The 20,074-nt window shown below is 41.8% G+C and overlaps 1 protein-coding gene across 1 annotated transcript in view; it reads right to left on the bottom strand.

Annotated features, from left to right (window-relative positions):
• Positions 1–20,074, bottom strand: part of AMPH (amphiphysin) — a gene marked incomplete at its 5' end in the record, with an annotated part of 57,639 nt that overhangs the window by 8,928 nt on the left and 28,637 nt on the right. The window contains 7 exons of the mRNA XM_010023463.1: positions 2,050–2,106; positions 6,265–6,381; positions 8,450–8,500; positions 9,876–9,908; positions 12,544–12,567; positions 14,207–14,230; positions 17,680–17,787. Of these exons, the coding sequence (XP_010021765.1) occupies positions 2,050–2,106; positions 6,265–6,381; positions 8,450–8,500; positions 9,876–9,908; positions 12,544–12,567; positions 14,207–14,230; positions 17,680–17,787 (414 nt within the window). The remainder of the gene's footprint in view (positions 1–2,049; positions 2,107–6,264; positions 6,382–8,449; positions 8,501–9,875; positions 9,909–12,543; positions 12,568–14,206; positions 14,231–17,679; positions 17,788–20,074) is intronic.

Raw genomic sequence — 20,074 nt, 5'->3', positions numbered from 1 at the left:
AAATCCCCCCCCTGCCATGACAAACTGCATACTTGCAGACAGTTACCTGTATGACCTTACTTCATGTGAAGCCCATCCTACAAATCTCTTTTCCATAGGTCATCAATGATATCAGAAAGTCTAATAGTATTCCAAATTCTTTACCTCCTAGCAGTATCACTGACATTTGGACACATGTCCCATTACACCAGCCAGACAGGGGACAAAGAAAGGGTCATGCAGTATAATGACGACTGTGAAAGAAGAGCCACTTGACCGCTTTAATTGCAGCAGAAGTGGATGCTGCTTTCCCCAGGATGCGGCCGATTCAGATGGCTGCACCCTCCTCTCATTAACAGTGCTGGCAGCTCAACACAATGCCATGGATTTGGAAGCAGCAAGAAGGAGCCCAGCAAGAGAAGAAGGAAAGAGGGGCCAGAGGAGCTCCCTCAGCTATGCTGCTTTTCCAGAGCTAAGGATCTCACGCTGTGGCTGGATTTAGAAAGGGACTGGGTAATTTTTATGGCAGTTGGTTACAATCACAGCTAAGCTGCTTAATATATCAAGAGGAACTGCTCATCATGCTTTAAGGAATGCATCAATTGCTTGCAAAGTCTTGGAAGACTTTTGGGGTTCTAAAGAATTTGTTGTGCAAGTTACAGTACCAAAGGGACTCACCCTCCACTGGAGGCCAGATATCAGCTTAGCAAATAGCCTGATCTCTTATGGCAGCTCTCCTGCATACAGTCATTTTGTGATTTTAAACAGAACACAGGATGAAACTTACCAGGTGAGAGACCTCAACTATATAAGCACAAGATATATTAGAAAAAAGGAGAAATATTTCAAAGACTTGGCCTTGGTGCTCACAGGAGCACAGATTTCTTGCATGTTGCTCTTGGACCAGACTTCTTGGGAGTGACAAGCCACACTGAGGAGCCACGTAACACTGTCTTGTGCTGTGTCAGCACCAAACTGGGCTTGATCTACCATTCTCATCCTGTACATCCAGTGGAATTCCACTGATTTCTATGCTATGTGGCAGCACTGGTAAGGAGTAAGGCACCAGTGAGTCTCAAACTCACTTCCCAGTGAGCGGCAGATACATCCTCGACTCTGGCAGAGCTACTGCTGTTTTACAGCAGGGTAACAAACCTAAGCTTGGGCAGCTGGACTTACCATGTTCTGAAATCAAAGCAAATGGTGACCAGCACACAATCTGTTTCTATACACTGTGGTGCCAAAATGAACAACAACAAAAAGGGAGGCCGTCAGCACCTTGAGATAGAAATCCTAAGTGAATAATAGCTAGGAGTTACAATCTCTTTCTCAGTCCTTAATTCTATCTCTGCATTTAATATGAAGCCATTCCTCTTGTGCTGCTCTCTCTGCATGCTTGAGCACATTATAATTCCACTTTAGTACAGAAGGATTCAGAGTAAGTAGTTTGGAAAAATATAAGCAAAATATAATCAATCAAGTCTACACATGCACAGCTTAATGTATGTCACTGAGCTTTTCAGTTGCTTCATAATTTGATTTTAACTCTAACTTGATGCTGGCTTTGTGCTTTAGCAAACAAACTTGTAACATGATTATTTTCAATTATCTGGTTTAGTTTAGGGTATATTGTGCTAGGAAAAGAAGTATTATTAACATTCATTTCTTTTTCTTCTTAGGCAGATGTTTACAGCAAAGGTAGGCAAACAAATTTATGGGAGGCGTAAAAGCTACTGGGAATCTATGCACTCTATTTCCACATGTCAACAGAAACAGATTTACACCTCCTTCAACCATGGAGCTGCTTTGTTTGCTGCCCTGAAATACTCATCACTCTGTACTGCTGCAACAGGCAGTTTCTAAGGCAGGTCCTGCATTGAATGAGAGATGCTCTGGTGTTAGAATATATACTGCAGATAAAGATGTATCTGTGCAGTGTTATAACAGATACCACAGCTGCATCATATTGGCCTGCATATCGAGGATGTGCAAATGACAACTGTATTCTTTGCCATGATTCTCTTGAAGATATTAAAGCACAGTCACAGCCTTGAGGCTGTTCACATGTACCTCGCTTTCTTTCTCAGCAACTCCAGTTGTCTCCTTATCCCCTGCCTCGACACTGTCCTGTATAAAGAGGAAATATGGTCATCACCTTACTCATGCTGAGGCAATAGCTGCAGAGAAATTGGTATTAATCAAGCTTAATGGAAGCACAGCATGTATGGGATGCAATGAAATGAATGGCTGGAACTAAATGGGATAGTATATAGCAAGCAGAAAGACTCTTGCTGCCACACATAATCCAAAATAAAAGTACTTATAGGCTAAACCCCAACAAATAAAACCTTTCACATATTTTATCAGCAGCAGCAGCATCAACTTCAAAGAATTGTTCAGCAAGCAACACCCCACAGCACACTGCTGACCTTGTGGTTTCCAGCACCCTCAAATTTCTCCCACCCAAGACTCCAACTGCTCCCATTATAACCTATTGCTGCCCCTGCAACTCACCAGAGCTTCAAGGCAAACTTTCTAAAGCACTTACTTCTTCCACTCATGTTGGACTGCAACTCATTTAAAGGGGCTATTCAAAAGAGGTGGGTCACAAAACTCATCATTTTTTTGCAGAATCACCCTTCTCTAGGTCCATGTGCAGTGGTACATGCAGCAGGTGCCTGACATTTAAGAAATTAGACATGTGTCAGTGGTCTTTCAAACCTGACACCCATTGAGGTGTTCAAGGGATCAAGTACACTGAATAATAATGGGCTCCCCCCAAACAGTACTGTTTACAGCACAGATGCCATCTAACACTAGGTCCTTTTCTACAGCAGGTAAACAGTTGCTAAATAGCTAAATTTCTACGTGCATGAATTGTAAATTGCAAATTTGCTAAAATTCAGGCCTGGTTTGGAACAGTTGGAGATGCTTTTTCTATTCAGGTTGAACTGAGGACACAGGCTATTTCTATAGACACTCTGCTGAGGAAAAACAAATCAAAGCCCTGTTAAGGAAATCCACTTTGCTATTAAATTTTGAGGCTGTTTGCAAACACAGCTAGGTCAGACTTTCCCAAAGAGCTGGAAGGGTGAAGGCAAATGATGCAAATGTATGTGAGCGCACTGTAGATTGAACGGTCTGCTTTGGCAATCAGAAATTAGGAGACCTCAAGTCCTAACGGCCTTTGCACAGCCAAACCTGTCACGCCAAATTTTCTAGTTCTAAGTTTTCAGTTTCAGCTGAAATAGTCACCTGTTTCTTTTGTGCTGGAAGGGTGCTGAGTTATACCCAAACTTCGTATCGCTCAAGTCTTTCCTAATCTAATCTTCTAGTATTGGCTGTGGTCACCTCATAAGCCCCAAACATGTCCAGATGCCAGGGCAAGGCAGATGCTGACAGCGGTGTTGCCGTAGAAACCTCTCACAGCTTTATCCTGTTAAAATTACAGTGTTATATAACCTTTTCTTTCAATGACCAATTCTTCTTGACACTGCCGAGCTTTCCCATGGAGTCTTTGATTTTATATGAAGTCTGAGGGGACAATAGAGGGTCTTAAATACGAAAACCCCAAATATCAACAGCAAAACGTACCTATTTCTCACCCTAGTGATGCACACAGCCACACACAGAAGTCTCACTTTTTTCCTACAGAAGAGGTATACACAGATGTTTTTATTGCCCATAAAAGCTTTATGTCCAACTGCAAGTCAGTAGATGGATGCTTTCCCAACTTCTACTATTATAAAGTGCTGAATTTCTGCCATCAGCTGTATTTACAAGTCAGTTTGCCTTCAGAAATGAGCATCATCCTGCACCTTATAGCCAGGAACATGGACAGCCTCTGCCCTTCTCTTAATATTACCCTGGCAATAGTCTCTGAATCCCAGCAGCCCAGCTTTGGACGTCTCTGCAGAAGAATCTAATATATATGTATTTTTAAATGAGGCCTGTTTTCCAGGCTAACTGAAAACAGGTTTGGTGGGAAAGAGGAAATTAAGGAGAGTTATCCTTGCTTCCCAAATCTTGGGACTTTCCAATCTTTCTATTGTGCACTAGGGAAATTAGTAGCATTTTGCTTCTGCTTTTTTCATTAGCTGGAAGTTGGGATTTTGGGGATGGTGGGGTTTGAGAAGAGAGGCATGGCAGCATGAACTGTACCATTTTTAGGGCATAGTAAAAAAAAAAGCCTAGTAAAAAGGATGGCTGCAATAACACCTCAGTAAAGTAACACCCTGCTTCCATCAAGTGAGCAAAACCTGCTTCTGCAGACTTCAGCAGAATGACACTATTCTACATCAGTTCTCTCCTGTACACAAAAGCCATACATTTTTAATGGCCTCATCCTCCAACTCTGCACCTGCACTTAGCTGCACACTTGGAATTAGGGTGCAGTCGGTGGCTCCTCTGTATCTGGCCACTGTGTTGCTCTCCCAGATGATACATTACACCTTTTGGACACCATAAATTGCACCTACAATGGGATTTAACCATAATTAGATAACCCCAAAGCTGCAGGCTGGTTCCTGGCTTCTGCTGTACTTGCTCAGTGTCTACTAAGAGTTTATCAGGATGTAGTTTTGTATCTGCTTATACACAGCTTTGAAAACCACAATATTTAGCTGAATGTCTGCTTTAATGGAAGAACATCAGAGTCCAGGCATGCATCTGATCCAAAGCACTGAAAGGCTCTTTCCAAACTAATGAGCATAATGGAAACCAAAAAGCTGATCTCTGAGCAGTGCTCTCAACTCTCTGTCTCGCATGTAGGAAAAGAAGAATGGGAAAATAACAAGATTTCATAAGCTTTCACTTCATTATAACATCCTCATGTCATCTTTGAATGTGAGAAATTGATGTAGTGCGAGGTGTAGCATTATTTGAAAAAGAAATAAATCAGCAGGTAATGCATTATATCCTTCAGGCTACATCCTTTGGGTTTTACAGCTGCCTTTGGGGATGCTATGCAAATAGGGAAATGACTGTTTCGGCGTGTAGGAGTCCAGGCAAGGACTTTTAACTTGTGGTTAACTTCTGTTCGTGCACATCAACATTCTGTCCTTCTAATTGCCAAACACTTTATCCCCTCCCTCAGTAGGATCAGCTGCTGACAGCTACTAATAAAAACTTTGTTCTATAGCATCTGAGACGTGAAGAACCAAGGCAAAAATACATAGTGAGATCCCAGGCAGCAATTCTGACAAGCTCTCATCATGAAGCTGGCAATCTTGTTCAGGCAGACTAGGAAACAGCAAGTACCTGAATACAGAACTCCCTGACCTGCAAGTGGTACCCTGTCCCCTGGACCATTCCCTCCCTAATTTAAATGAAAACCCTACCAGAAAATTTACTGTGAAGCTCTTCCAGTGAAGAATGCGTGCCATAGACTTTCTGGATTAATGGGATGGGACAGGAAACTTACCACAGAAAAATTAAACTGATGAGTGGCTGTCACTCCAAACTGGAAGTTACTAAACTTGACTAAAGATTCCCAGTAAGAAAGTATCTATCAATATATCAATTGCTCCAAACCAATGACTGATTTCCCCTCCCTCCTCTCTCCACCTTCCCTCCCTCCTCCTTTATTCCAAACTATCAGATTTACTCTGACTAGACACGAGGCATTCTTGACAAGAGTCTGACAAAACAACGTGCCTCAGACAGGCAGTTTCATTCTTTGCCTTACTACAGAGTTGACAACTTATTACTGTGATTTATATCACCTGAAAAGAAACCGCACAGGAAGGGGAGAGCCTGGTCTCCACAGACTGTGGGGCTTTCTCCTGAATGCTGACATGTAAAGATCTCTGAATTGGTTATAGAGTTCCCTTTTCAGCTCATAGTGGGCTTCTAAAACCATGAACCTTGTAGACACTTACATCACAATCACTTTTTTCTGGTATTTTCATGCTTTAGCAAGGACCATACAATATATACACTGGCTTAGTGCTCAGCTTGAAATGAAATGAGGAAACTGCTAATAAGGTCATTTAAACATGGCATCAATTCTTTCTCCTTTCGAAGTTCATCTGGAATCAATCTGTGAAACCACAATCACTCAGCCAAACTTCAGTCTAAAATGACAAATGTAAGAGGAATACACTTCAGTGCTGACAGGAAGATGCATGCTGGAGAGGCATGCTGTGACACAGCCGGGTGCTGGGGAAACCAGCCATGGATGGATGGTGATGATGGAAAGGGTGGCTGAAATGCAGCAGACATCCACCATGACAAAAGGTGACTTGGATGAGGCTCAGGAGGTGGCATGGGGGACAGGTCACTCACCGCAGCCTGCTCTGCTGGCTCGGCAGGCTCAGCAGGGATGGCCCCCTTCTCCACAACAGCAGCAGCAGGGGTTTCCTCAACCTTGGGTTCCCCAGGTGGAGCTTCTTCAGCTTCAGCCTTTTGTTTTATTGATTTTTAAGTAGACAGTGGAAAAATTGTTGAGGAGTACATTATAATGGGGAGGGAGGAAGGGAACGGGAATTGTGCCTGGCACAATGCTGCTTCAGGCTCAATCTCGCTGGGCTTTGCCAGGGAGAAGACAACCATGCTTGGCTTTACAGCATCTAAAGGGCATTCTCATCCTCAGTGTTCAGTATGTAAACTGAGCCAGTCCTACATCCCTCCCTCACAAGGAAAGAAAGCATCAGCTGCCTGAGCTACAGAAAGGAGCAATGGAACTGGGGGGAAAGCACTCAGTTTGCTCAGAAATGATGCAGAAACTGATCGTAAGGCCAGAAGCTGAAACTGGCATTTGTGTGTACCAACCCTGGGCTTCAAATATGAGTTGTTTAAATTATCCCCTTTTCCTAGGTCTGTCTGTTCTCAGACAATATAGCCCCTCCTCCAGCAAAGATAAGAAGCAATTAACAGATACTCAAACAGATTTTCTGTGAACAAGGGCTACCCTTGACTGCTTGAATTCTGGCAGTGAAAAATCATCCCTGCTTTCTTATTAAAATGCATTCCCTCTTGAGCTCTCAATCAGCTACAAGGCATCCATTTATCAACCCACCACTGGGATTTCCACCCTTTTAAATTGTGGCCTAGGGTTTTTTTCAAAGCAAGAAGATGTAGCAGGTATCACTGGCCCTGCAACACGTTCAGTCCTGTGGCTAAGCAGCTCACAGCAAAAGTGCGATCTCCAGTGGAGACATCACTTTGCAAATACACATGCATGCAAGGGGAGAGCTGCAAGCTGTGCTCAGCATTTTCCATTAATGAAATGGCTGACTCAAACAGATAAAATAACCTCAGTAGATTAATTTGCCATGAACAAATTGTTCAGCACAATATGAAGCTCAAAAGCTATTTAAGTGCTTTGCAGCTGATGAACAGGCAGCTGGCTAGAAGGTCTCCTGTAATGAAGAGACAGCTTCCACAAAACTCTTAAAGATACTAAAATCTTCTCCCTGATATTTTTCAGGAAGAAACCCATAGCCTCTCACTTCTTCTCTCACATATTCCTTAAGCAGCCTGATTTTTAATGAGGTACAGAGAAGTCTGCCTAAGCAAGACCTTCAGGATTTACCACAGCATAAAGACACATTCGTTATATTATACCATGCCGTGCAGAAATCTCTCTGTATTAATGCTAGCTCTATGGAATTTCACAAAGAAGAAATAGGACTGAGATGAGAAACACAAAGTATATTTGCCCCAGGTAAGATGGTAAATGAGTTTCCTGAGGTTTAATGCTGAAAGAAACTTTCAGGCTTAAAATCACAGGTAATGCTATAGTGCAGATTGCATTGATGTTCTTAAAGTCACTTGTTGACAAGTAGTCTTCAGACTGGTTACCACATTTCAGCTACCAGTACAAATACCTCATTGTATTCAGTAACCACTGTGAACACAAGTACCCACCAGAGGCATTATACAAAAGCCACATTAAATAAGACTGACCATCACTCTGCTGCTATTAAGTAGCTATAGCACTCACCCAGCAATGCTGCTATTCCACATCCTTACTCCAGGCTAATCAAAGACTGAAAGAGAAACTAAGAAACTGCCCAAGTATGATCACTTCCAAAAAGATTCTCCACGCCTTAAAAGTGACCATGCCTACTATTAATATATGGAGAGTGGATAAAACTGTAACAATAGTGCAGACATTTAAACAGCCATCAGGTACTATCACCTGTTTGCTGTACATCGGACCATAGTACTCATTCTTGTCATTTCTTAAATGCAATAAAAGAACAAACTGTTTGGCTGCTCCTTTGAAAAGTAAATACACCTTAGAATATCCTAGTTTTCTTTTTCTCTGTGCTATCCTTGTGCAAGACTGTTCCAGTGAGTAATGATTTAGAACTACAATGGTATCACCCACCAACTCATCCAGCTTCAGGTTTTATGACTTAAGAGGATGGAAAACACAAAAAAGGAGAAAAATGTCTCTGCACAAAGGAAAAATGGTGCCATTTTTTACAAGGCATCTAAAAAGGAAGCAAAAGCCACCACTTACCAAAGGCTCTGTCACATTCTCACTTGATTGCACTGTAAGTGCGGATGTATCCTAGATATAAAAATGAAAAACAGTGATGCAAAAATATTTGAGTTAGGATGTTTGCAGGTGTCTTATCAAATATCTCATTTTTTTAATGGTTCATTCAGGTTAAGTTGTAAGTAAATTCACATAGAATAAGATGACAAATAATCTAAATAGATATTATTCTTAGTCAAGCACTATTAATATTAAAGACATTTCTTTTTCAGTTATACATTCTATGCTTCTAAACCGTGCAATGTTATTAAAGTTAATGAAAACCCCTTCATTTAATATAAGTGAATAGCAAGAACTTTGCTTCAAACACAACGGACTTCAAAGTAGTAAAACTCTGAATCCCTTTTGCGGACTACACGTGCCCATGCCTGGGGAGTACACTAAGATCCTTTCACATCCTTTTGATGCCAGGCTTTTATTTGATCAGTTACTATAGTAATTATGGATGCAAAATTTTACCTGTGTTCAGAAGATACAAAAATGGAGATTTTTCCAACTTCTTACTCATTCAGAACCAGTTAATTTGCAAAATATTCCTGGCCAAATCCTTTTCCAACTGCAGTGGGGGCATCAAATTTTGATTCCCTCAGGGCAAGCATTTTGCCTTAATTATTAGCAGTGGTTTTCTGCCTTGCTTTTTGACCCTTTGATCCACTAATTTAAATGTTCTGGAGCAGAATGGTTTAGAGCTGGAAAAGTCATTTCCATCCTTGTATAAACTCAGCCTCTTTGGGTGCTTTTAAAACTGGAGTGCAGGGTGTGCTGTGGATGAGCTCGTTTCTAAAAAGATGCTGGAAATGAATGAGGCCTCAGGCTATCCACCTGAAATTTGGGATCTTGGCACAGCTCTGGAATAAGGAATATGGAAGCATAAACACAGGATCTTCATGCACTGTATCTCTTATGTCTAACTGAGTCTTACCATCAGCACAGCAGCAAACAAATAATTAAGGTTTAACTTTCAGATTCAAATATATCTTAAATGAAAATAAAGATGCAGAAACAAGACTCATTTTATATACGCACACAGAGTTGCTGCAAGTACGTGAAACTGGGGAACCCACATTTTACATGATTTTGGAATTGTGAGAAAAATCCACAAAAGGACACAACAAAAAAAGCTAAACCAGTCCTTCAGGGAGGTAAATAATCTGACACTAAGGTAGTCAGATTATTGCTACTAAAGTCAGGCCCAGTGTACCAAGAGTATAAGCATCATTCTAGTAACATCTAGGAATAATTTCTGAGGACAGGGTTTGGATTTGAGTCAGTATGACACTGTTGTGCAGCTTGTCTGTAGAACAGATTTCCTGAAGTTGTACAGGCAGTCCTAATCCCTTCCTACCGCCACAGTAAAAATACATTTCAAAACATGTTTATTTCTTACCTGTGCAAATCCATTAAATGCTGTGCTGGATGCCTATGTAGAAGTGAAGATCAGAACAAATTATTATTTGTTTACTAAATCAGAAGAGGAGTCAAAACATTTTTATTTGCACAATAAAAATGTAGGCCAGACATTGAAAAGAGGAAGAAAAGAATAAAGGGAAGGGTAAGGCAGCAAGAAATCTGACAACAGTGCTATTTGATAAGAGGTGTCACAGGCTTAAAGAGAACAACGAAACCAAAAAGCAGAGTAACTTAAGCAGTTCTATAAAACAATAATGAAACAAAAAAGGCTAAGTGCATTTAAAGTTCTACAGGTAAAACACAAAACCTGCGAGACACAACGTGCCATCACAGTTCACAGCTTCATTCCCCATTTAGAAATGCAGTTTTGTCAGCCTGCTTCACTGCATGGCCAAAGGGCACCACACTATGAACAGTTGCATGGCAGTTTCCAAAAGAAAATAGCATGGGCTTAGAGGGGCAGTGGGAAAAACACACATGGATTGTTTTTAAATGACAAGGTTATGCATGACCTAAGGAACTCTTTGTCTAGACTAGGCTACACACTGGGGTAGGTACCTCTTCTTTATCAGCCTCAATTTCCTGGTACAACAATCCATATCTCCGGTTAGCAATTTCATCTTCAGATAAATCTGAGTTGTTGGTCTCATTGTCTTTAGGACTAGTTGAACTCTCGGTGCTAGCATTCCTGGAATTTCCCATTTGAAACAGAGCCAAGGGTCTAGCTATCTCCTTGCTTGGTCCAGGATTGCTAATGCCTGCCTGCTCCCCAGGCAAGCCTTGTTTTACTGGTGCCTCCTGACTTATATTGTTTGTGCTTGCACCTACTTCTCCCCAGTTGCTACCAGTCCCTCCTAGGTCTTGTGTAGACCATTTATCACTAATGCCTAACCAAACATTTTCCATGTTACCTTCTTCTGAGTCTTGCTCCTTGGGGAAAAAGGGCCAATTATCCAGTCCATTGGCTTGGACATCTGACAGATTAGAAAAACCCCAGGAATCATGAGTAACTGTTGGATCCCAGTTTGCCAGCCAGGGGTCCGTTTCCAAGGCTTCAGGAACACCACTGCTACTAGGATGTTCTTCAGCTACTACTGCTGCTGGTGCTGCCCTATCTGTCACTTGGTCTTCTGCATTATCTAGGCAAGGATTATCACAGCTTGTGCTAGCAGCATCAGCTGTCTCGGGCAGCAATGCCCACTCTTTTTCAGCAGCACCTTGACCTTCAGCTGCAGCTCTCCCATTCGTGAGGAGGCTGATGCTATCGTCTTCGGTTCCTTTACCAGACTCTTCTGCACTGAGTAATTCTGCATCACACAGAATGTTTCCAGTATCTGTAGGGTCCTTTTCTGTGTCATCAATTACCTCTAGGTCAACATATGCCCTCATGTTTACACACTCCATGGATGTATTCTCTCCACTACCACTGTCAGTTTGGTCTAAACCATCTGCAAACGTCCTTTGGTGGTCCTGATCCCAGATACCAAAGACTCTCTTGGGTTCAGCACCAGCGCTCTCTATAGTTTTACAGTTACCCACTACTACTTTGTCCCCACCTTCCAGCCCTGTGCTTAACAATGGTATTTCTCCATCTTTCTCCTCAGTGACATTGACCCATTTGAATTCTTCTTTTCTGGGGTTTTCTAAGTTAGCACCACCAGCTCTCTCAGCACCCCCATCATTATCTTCTAACTCATGTAAATTTTCCACCTCTGTGCTGACTAAAATGTCAAGATCTGATTTTGCTAAAACCTTATGAAGTTCTGCCTCATTGTTTCCCTTGGTATCGCAACCTCGCTCTTCCAGTTCCTCTGTACCTTCTACCTCCTTGTAGTTAACAGCTCTGGTCTCTACCTTTTCACTTGGCTTGACACCTGCCCACTCGTCTTCCTCCCGGTCTTCCTCTGCCTTTTGCACATCACATGGGAGTGGTTCATCCAACAAGCTATCAGTTCCCAGGATGGGTGTCTCAAAACTGGTTATGTTCTCTAAAGGCTGATTGGTCACCGCATCTTCCCATGGGACATTTTTGGCATCCAACTGGTCCTCCAGTGAAGTCCTCTGGTTTTCGTTTACAGACGCTGACCCTGGAGCACCATCCTCCTGCTCCTCTACAGCAGGCCAAACACTAGCAGGCAGAGTACCCATGGATTCGCTTGAGGTTTGCTCTGCCCCAGGGAAAAGCAAAGAACCGCCTGCAGTGATTTCCTGGCTGACAATGGGTGTGCTAACATCTAGGCCCCAGTTGAGTGAACCTAGATCAGTTTGTGCTCTGTTAATATCTTCTGATGGCCCACTGTTTGGGGCTTCCTCCATGACCAGGTTACACAGGGAAAGACTTTTTGAAGAATCAGGCTTTAAGCAGACAGAAAAGCAAAGAAAAAACACAAGATGAAAAAGATAAAGGCGGACTTGATGAGAAAACACAAAATTCATATTTTACTAGAGCAATTTTAATTTAAAGAATGCAAGTGATTAAAATAAGCCATTTTAGGAAAAGCTATGTGGTTTGCAACATGTGGAGGCAATAGATTGCAATGTAAAAGAGCAGCACTGATAGACAAAACCAGAAAACTATGTATCACACCACACTGACTAAAGCATGTCTCTAGAGCAGTTGCAGATTTGAGGGGAGGTTTGCTTACCGGCTGCACCAATTCACTGCTTGTCTGTAGAAAAGAAAATCACACGTATAAAACACAGAAAGAAGAAAACGATGTAGTTTGTTACAGCAGCAGTTTGTTAATTAGCACTTCTCTAACCAGCAGCAGGTCCCAAATTGGTGTGGGGAAAGAGCAGTGGGTCCTCTCCTGCCACTCCACTGGAGACTAATGCCAGGATCCTGAACTTAAGCCATGCTTCCAGCTTTCATATTACATTGTAGAAGATCTACATGTGTGTTGAATATTTATCACTCCTTGCTTTCCTCTGTGAGCCGCTGACATTTTTACCGCAGAAACCTTATTACACCTCAAATGAAGAGTTGCTCTGGGAGACAGTGACCAAGGAAGGAAACAACACAAGTAGCAGTGGGGTTTACTTGTATTTACACTAAGGCATCGTTGCAAGCACTGCAGAGGGCCCTGCACATGCAGCTCCTTCGATTCTCCATCACCCTGTGCCACACGGAGGCGTTTACATCCACACAGAGTAAGGCATCAAGTCACAAGGACTGCTGTCTACACTGCCACTTTGAACAGATACAAATGCTGCAAGCAAGATCAACAACTGCTATGCACCCAGCTTACTAAAAGAAATTCAGTAAATGGTTGAGTATCCCTAATTTCAAACATTTACCTGTGAAGCTCACTACTTACTTTGTTTTTAACTAGAGCAAAGAGGAAAATAATTATAATACAGAATACATATATGATATTAACAAACTATAAATAAAACTGTTGAAAGGAAGACACTGATAAAGCTATCTAACATAAGTTTAGAGCAATACAGTTGAAACATTTATGGGTTATTTTAGCTGGTCTAGATATTGGCAGCCCCGAAATTTTGGCTAGCCTACATGCGTGACTTGTTTTTCAGGCTTTATTTAACCTTTCCCAATAGAAAATGATGAGTATTTAATATACATCACATACGCCGTGTGCTCACAAACCAGTGCTGCAAATGTGAATGCATGAGAAGCATCCACAGATTTCTGTGCTGGCTGAAGCTGCAAAAGGTCAAAAATGAGCGTACCAGGGCACATGTCAAGTCAACCCAGCTACCTCCGTGACATAAAGTCAAAAGAAACCTCACAAAAATGAGTTGTTTTCTTCCTGCAGATGATTGTATCTGATTTGGCACCAAGAGAAAAAAGGAAGGATTCGTGCAGTTTCTTAAAGTAGCAGCTTCTTTTGTGAATAACTCCAGTTGACTGCATGCCCACAGACAAGTTACATTCTCTTTTCATTCCTGAATGTTGAGCAAATGGTTGTCCATTGGGTTAAAGTCCTGAGGAACTATACCTTCAGATAACTGAAACAGGTGACTAGCATCCATCCCTACCCTGTAATAGCTGTAATTTAAGCATGAGAATAAAAGCAGCACACACGTAGCTATGTTGACTGTGAATCTCATTAGCCTAGATTTCTGACATCATTTAGGTTTTGTAGGCCAAGCAACAGAGATTTTTTTTTAATGTTGTTAGTTTTAAAAGATCCCCAGTGGCTCCATAAACTTGAAAGTCTTTGTCACAGCCTATAAATTCTTTATCTCAGCTTTTGGTAAAAGCACTGCAAATCTGAGTTCAGGGGTTTACATAATCAGAGGCACAGAAATATCCCAATTCACAATGATAAATGTCAGGCTTACCGTCCATAAATCCCAGGGCAATGTCTAAAAAAGGAGGGGGGGAAAAAAAAAAGGCTTTAAGAAAAATACTGTTCATATACTGTATGTTCAACATGCTACATAACTGTGTGCATTAACTAACAAGACATTATTTATATATGTCATAGAATCCCAGACGGGTTTGGGCTGGAAAGGACCTAAAAGCTAATCCAGCCCCACCCCCTGCCACGGGCAGGGATGCCTTCCGCTAGAGCAGGTTGCTCCAAGCCCCTGTGTCCAACCTGGCCTTGAACACTGCCAGGGATGGGGCAGCCACAGCTTCTCTGGGCACCCTGTGCCAGCGCCTCAGCACCCTCACAGGGAAGAGCTTCTTCCTAATGTTTAACGTCAATCTCCCCTCTTTCAGCTTAAAACTATTCCCCCGTCTCCTATGCCTACATACCCTCATAAACTTATTTATATGCATATATATGTATATATTTTATATATTACTCTGTGTGTGTGAGCATGTGTGTGGGTACATAACTTCATAATACACTTTTCAGTTCAATAGGATGGGCAGTATTGATGGATTGTTGTATTTCCCACTTGAAAACAGCAGTTGCTTTCCAGCAAACTCACACCATCACATGCTTAAGCAACAGCCAGATTCTGAGCTGCTGACTGACTTTCAACAGGTACAGGAGTCTCTGCAAGGTGTAAACTTTAAAAAGCTTACATAGGTCAGGGTTTTTAGCCAGTTAAAAAATGATCCAGCGATCTGCTGAGAACAAGTGGGTTTTCTCATAACTCTGACACCAGGAAGGGGAATGGCATGCTTTTTGGGAAACAGAACAAGAAAGATGACCAGTGCTTTCATTTTCTTGTCCAGTCTGTTAGGTAATAAATGTTAGTGACCTCTTAGCCAAAGTGCTGAATGGACAGGTGAAAGAAATGCAGCGGATTTCATGCCAAATATTAATAGACCACCACATGAGAAGAAGCTCTGCTGATCAGTCCCAAATCTGTCTGAGATGCTTCAAAACATATCTACTATACTTACACCCAGGTTAAAGCCCATGAAAAACAAAAACTAAAGATGTTCATCAAGTAAAATATAAAATTGTTCCTGAAATATTTGCAAGTGTTAAATGTGACATCTAACATTTGCCTGAGAGAAAGGATTGCTGCATCTGGTTTCTTTTCTTGCCTCCTTATTTTATAAGGACAAAATGGCTCTCTGAAAAACTGCTTTCACATAAGACACAGTAATAACTCAATACTCAGATTCACAGCAAATTAACATCAACAGCCATTTCTCAGCCAGTTTAACTTGGTTTAAGCCCAGGTACATGCTGCTTCAGTGGATGTAATTCAAAAGTGTACCTGCTTACTCTGCTGTAACATTACTACCCAATATTCAAGCTTTAAGGAAAAGTGACAGGTCTGTTCTTATAGCATTAGCTGGTACAAATCCTTGATATCCTATTGACTTCCATGGAAGTAGGCAGATTGCTCTTTTTTCCTTTTCCTTCCATCACTCATGATACTCTTGGTATGAAAGGGAAGGAATAAACTAAGAGAAAGGCGAGACAGACTGCAGCTAGCAGAGACAAGAGGCAGGCACATTTAGAAAGGACATTTCTGAAGCAGCCATAGAAACAGAAAAGCAAGTGAGGAAGGGCAGACCAGGGCTCACTTACTGTGGTCTGATCACCCTGGCAGAGCAGTGGAGGAGGTAATTAATTAAATGATCAATAGAAAGTCATGCCGGGCCTCCTGAGGCATCATGGCAGAAATGACTACCTGAGTCTTCACGCCACTACTTCAGCAATTTGCTGAAGGGAATGTATCTGTGATTGAGGCAAAAACTATACACACATAGAAATACCTCTTAAGGCTCTCAAGCTCCTTGCAAGGTAGCACAGGGTTCTCCAAAGGTTGCAACTGTGCTGCCATAGCAATGACCCTGCCACATCCAGTGAGCCTGAGACCCAGACTGCAGGAGGAAAGGTGAAAGGAGAGGAGAGACTGAAGGTGCTCAGTGAATGCTTCTTATTACCTAGATGAAAACTTACAATGTATTTTTTCACACAGAATTATATTCTGTATTTCATAGTACGGTTGAATCAAAAACAACTCTTGCTAAACTAACAAACTCTTTATTTGATATCAGGACAAACATGCTCTGCCACAAAAGTTAGATGTCTTTGGTTTAATGATCCCATTGTTCTAATCAGCATCATTTTAAGACAAGCTGAAAGAGTAGGGTTAGCAAAGTCACAGCTAGAGTTTTCCTTCCTCTTTTCCTTCCCTGTTTAGAAGGAGCGAGACAAATAGCAAGTAAGGTGCACAAAGCCTCTGCTATAATTGAACAGTTCTCTTAGCAAACCACAATGAGAAATTTCAGCTAATGTTCAGAGTACTGACAATACACTGTTTTTCTAACAGTGCATAACCCATCAGAGATCACTACAGATCTCATTGCACAACTGGGACTGCACACCAAGTAAGACATTAATTAACTGAGGAAGATATCAGCAGAGAACCAGGACTATCTCAGCCTTAAAGCTTCTCATCTTCTCACTCCTTTCCCAGCACTGCATTCCTGAACAGCTGATTAGTCCTCTCATGTCTCACGGTACAAGCCAGGTTAGTGATAGCCACAGAGAATATAGGTTTTGCTAACAGTGTATTAACATTGTTCCCTTCTCTGTGTACAACACAGGGCTACAGCTCTGCTGGCCAAAAGAACTTCCTTACTGTACTATCAGCCCTGTGGGGAGTGGGGGCGAGTTCTGGGTCTTAAAATAGCAGTTCCCCAAGGATAAGTCAATGAAAATCAGCAACGTGACACATCAGCCTTTTTTTCTTTTTCCTTTTATATTTCTTCTCTTTTTTTCATATTGCTGCAAGAAACTGCCATGGCAAACATTGTCATGGAATAAAGATTTTCTTTAACACAACATCCTGCAAGGAAACATCCTATGCCATGATCTCATTTTCCTTGATATTAGGTCTAAACCGGGTTTATAAAAGCAAAAACCACTCAGCTCATATTCACTACTTGGTACAAAAACTCCACCACAGCAAAGCAATCACATGCTGAATCCATGAGACCAAGGTCCCCTGAGGCATCTTTTCAAACATGAAGAGTCAAAGCCAGGTCAAAAAAATTGTCAGAAAAAACCAGGCACTAGAGAATTACAATGTTGGCACTAAGAGTTATTCTAAAGATGGAAAATAACAGCATGCTGAAGCCAAGGCCAAGGTACCATCAAACCATTCTCACTGGCAGACATCTCATTCACCACCTGGCAATTTCCTCACCTCCCAGTACATCAAGTACAGGGTTACTGAAGGGGAAAGATAAATAGCTGACTAGAGCTGCTCAGGAAGATCAAGTTTTTCATTCACTGCAGACACAATGCTCTTTAGAACACGAGGCAAATCTTTGCTACCAAGCACAGCATGCTGCATTTGTGTGCTTCGCCCACCTCAAAGCAAAGAGATACCTGAGACATGGGTGAATGAGTAACTCCTGTGGATACAACTTCTGGCTTGAAAGGGTCGAAGTCCAAATCTAGCAAAGATTCTTCTTTCTTAGCTTCAGGAACTTCATTCTGTTAGAAGAGAAACATAACTCTTGAAAAACTGATCTTTCAGAAGCAAAATATTAGGGTATTGGAACTAGATTTCAATTCTGAACATGAATACCAATTTACATTTAATGCTGCCCTTTGATCTAAACTTCAGGAAACATCTTACATAACACTACCTAAATGTTGCTACACTGATCTGCTCTTACAAAACTGGATTACACGGTAGAGCCTTTTTCTTGTTTGCAATTAATGAATTAGCCAGGGCCTCTGAGGTGACTATAAATATATTTCTTGGTTCAATGGGCTATAGGTCTTTCCTGCAGTAAAGCAACAAGAACAAATAATTAGCATACTTCAACAGAAAATTTTAATTAGCATGAAACTGTAGCTGAGATTTAATTAGCACTAATGACAAATGTTTTAGGCAAGCATCTTCGGTTTGGTAGCAAGGCTAGTACTGCCTACTGCTAGTTGCTCAGTGCTTGTGAAATAGTGGGTGAAGCTTGTCTTTCAATGTACAGAATGTGCAGGTAGTATTCACTGGAATGCTATTTTGAAAAGCATTCACATTGGAAATGGCACCGTGGGAAATTAGCTGTACACATACATTCACTTATAATCTTATGAAAGAATGGTAACACAGAACAGACCACATAGTCCAATGTCCTGTTCCTGACTGTGACCCAAGTATACACCAGAGGAAGTCTACAACGACAGTGCAGTCGTAAGAACAGCAAAACTAGGAGATAATTATGATGATGGTAATTGTAAAATAAGTAAACATTTAAAAGTGTAAATTACTGGTAAAGAGATATTCAAATATAGGTAACTGATGGCTTCCACATGCCACAAGACATCTGAGCTCTTTGTGTCACCTGAAAACGTGGTCAAATAGCGCCTCAGCTGCCATGCTAGGAATGATGGAGCGACCTGGAACTCTTCATTCTGGAAAAGGAGAGCTAGGAGTGTGGTTGTCGTGGTTTACACCAGCGTGAAGAGCGCAGGGCTTTGGCTGCTCCATGACTCCTTCAAAGCAGGTAGCAGTGAAGCTGGTGGTGGCAGATGTGGAATAAAGAAAACGTGGTGGTTCTCCATGTGGCACAGACCTCAGCTGGGGACCTCCTGGCCATTGGGTAATGCGAACGTGAAAAATCTGCTCAGTCTTTTAGCACATGGAAATCTGTGGCAAAGCAGTCTGTTACAGATTACTAAACAGGTAGAAACCATGTTGAGCAAGCCCCTGAGCTGCAAATGGCTGAAGGCAGGGATATTGTAGGAGAAAGGGGTGCACGGAGTACTAAAATTTGCTTGCCTTGTTTTACATTCTTCCCTTGGCCTCTCCTTTTGGCCAGTGGTGATGACAGATAAGTGGTCTGACACACTGAAGCCAGTGTTACGGTCTCACACTTTAAAAAGTTAACACCAAACCAGTCCTTTCCACCAGTAACCAGCATGACATTCATTCTGTCATGCTTTTCATCCGATGTGTTTAAATTTCATCACACATGCCCTTGAGGGACTAGTACTCATATGGTCATACAGCTTCATGAAACAACACAGCATTAGCTAGCACAGAATCGGAAATGGATGGAGGTAGAGAAGTTAATTATCTTTCAATGAAGTTCAAAAATGAAGGTATTTATGAGGACTGAAGCAGATGCCATAAGCACCAAGAGGAATAAGTCCACATTTCCTGTGGATTTCAAGCAATATATTTTCAATAGCTGGTTCTCTTACAGAAGGCTATAAATCCTATACATCACACTATCTGTGTATGCCTGTACATAATCGGAGATCTCAATATAGTAAGGTGCTTTAGTGAAGGGGGTGGGTTTTGTGGAGGAAAAAGTGCAGATGATTCATGAGGAGGTGGCCAGGGAATAGCTTAAGTCATTCCCAGGTCATTGACTATGGAGGAGGGAGGGATATAAATCACACGCTGAAGAGAGATCAATTTTTCCTTGAGAGCCAAGGGAAAGATTACAGTTCCTAGAAGCATGCCCCACCTTTAGTGTGCCATTCCAATTTTGTACCATTCTCTCATAGAAAGCTTGCAAAGATTCTGGAAATGTGACTTAAACTCACTTAAAGCTCCATTCCGGAGTCAGCTCTTCACGGAAAAGCAAACCAGATCCAGTTCTGCTTCCCTGCTGGCCTGACATGTGAAGGTTAGGTGGATACACCACTTAATACAGCATGGGAACACCTAGCACAGGTTACACCAACTGTTACCACTGATGCCAAGGCTCGCGCTGCCAGAGTAATAACTCCCATGAAGTCAGGGTACAATGATGCAACAGACATGCAG

The sequence above is a fragment of the Nestor notabilis genome, unplaced genomic scaffold (genome assembly GCF_000696875.1).
Source record: "Nestor notabilis isolate BGI_N333 unplaced genomic scaffold, ASM69687v1 scaffold2701, whole genome shotgun sequence".
NCBI lineage: Eukaryota > Metazoa > Chordata > Aves > Psittaciformes > Psittacidae > Nestor > Nestor notabilis.
This window is presented reverse-complemented; position numbering and strand designations above follow the sequence as displayed.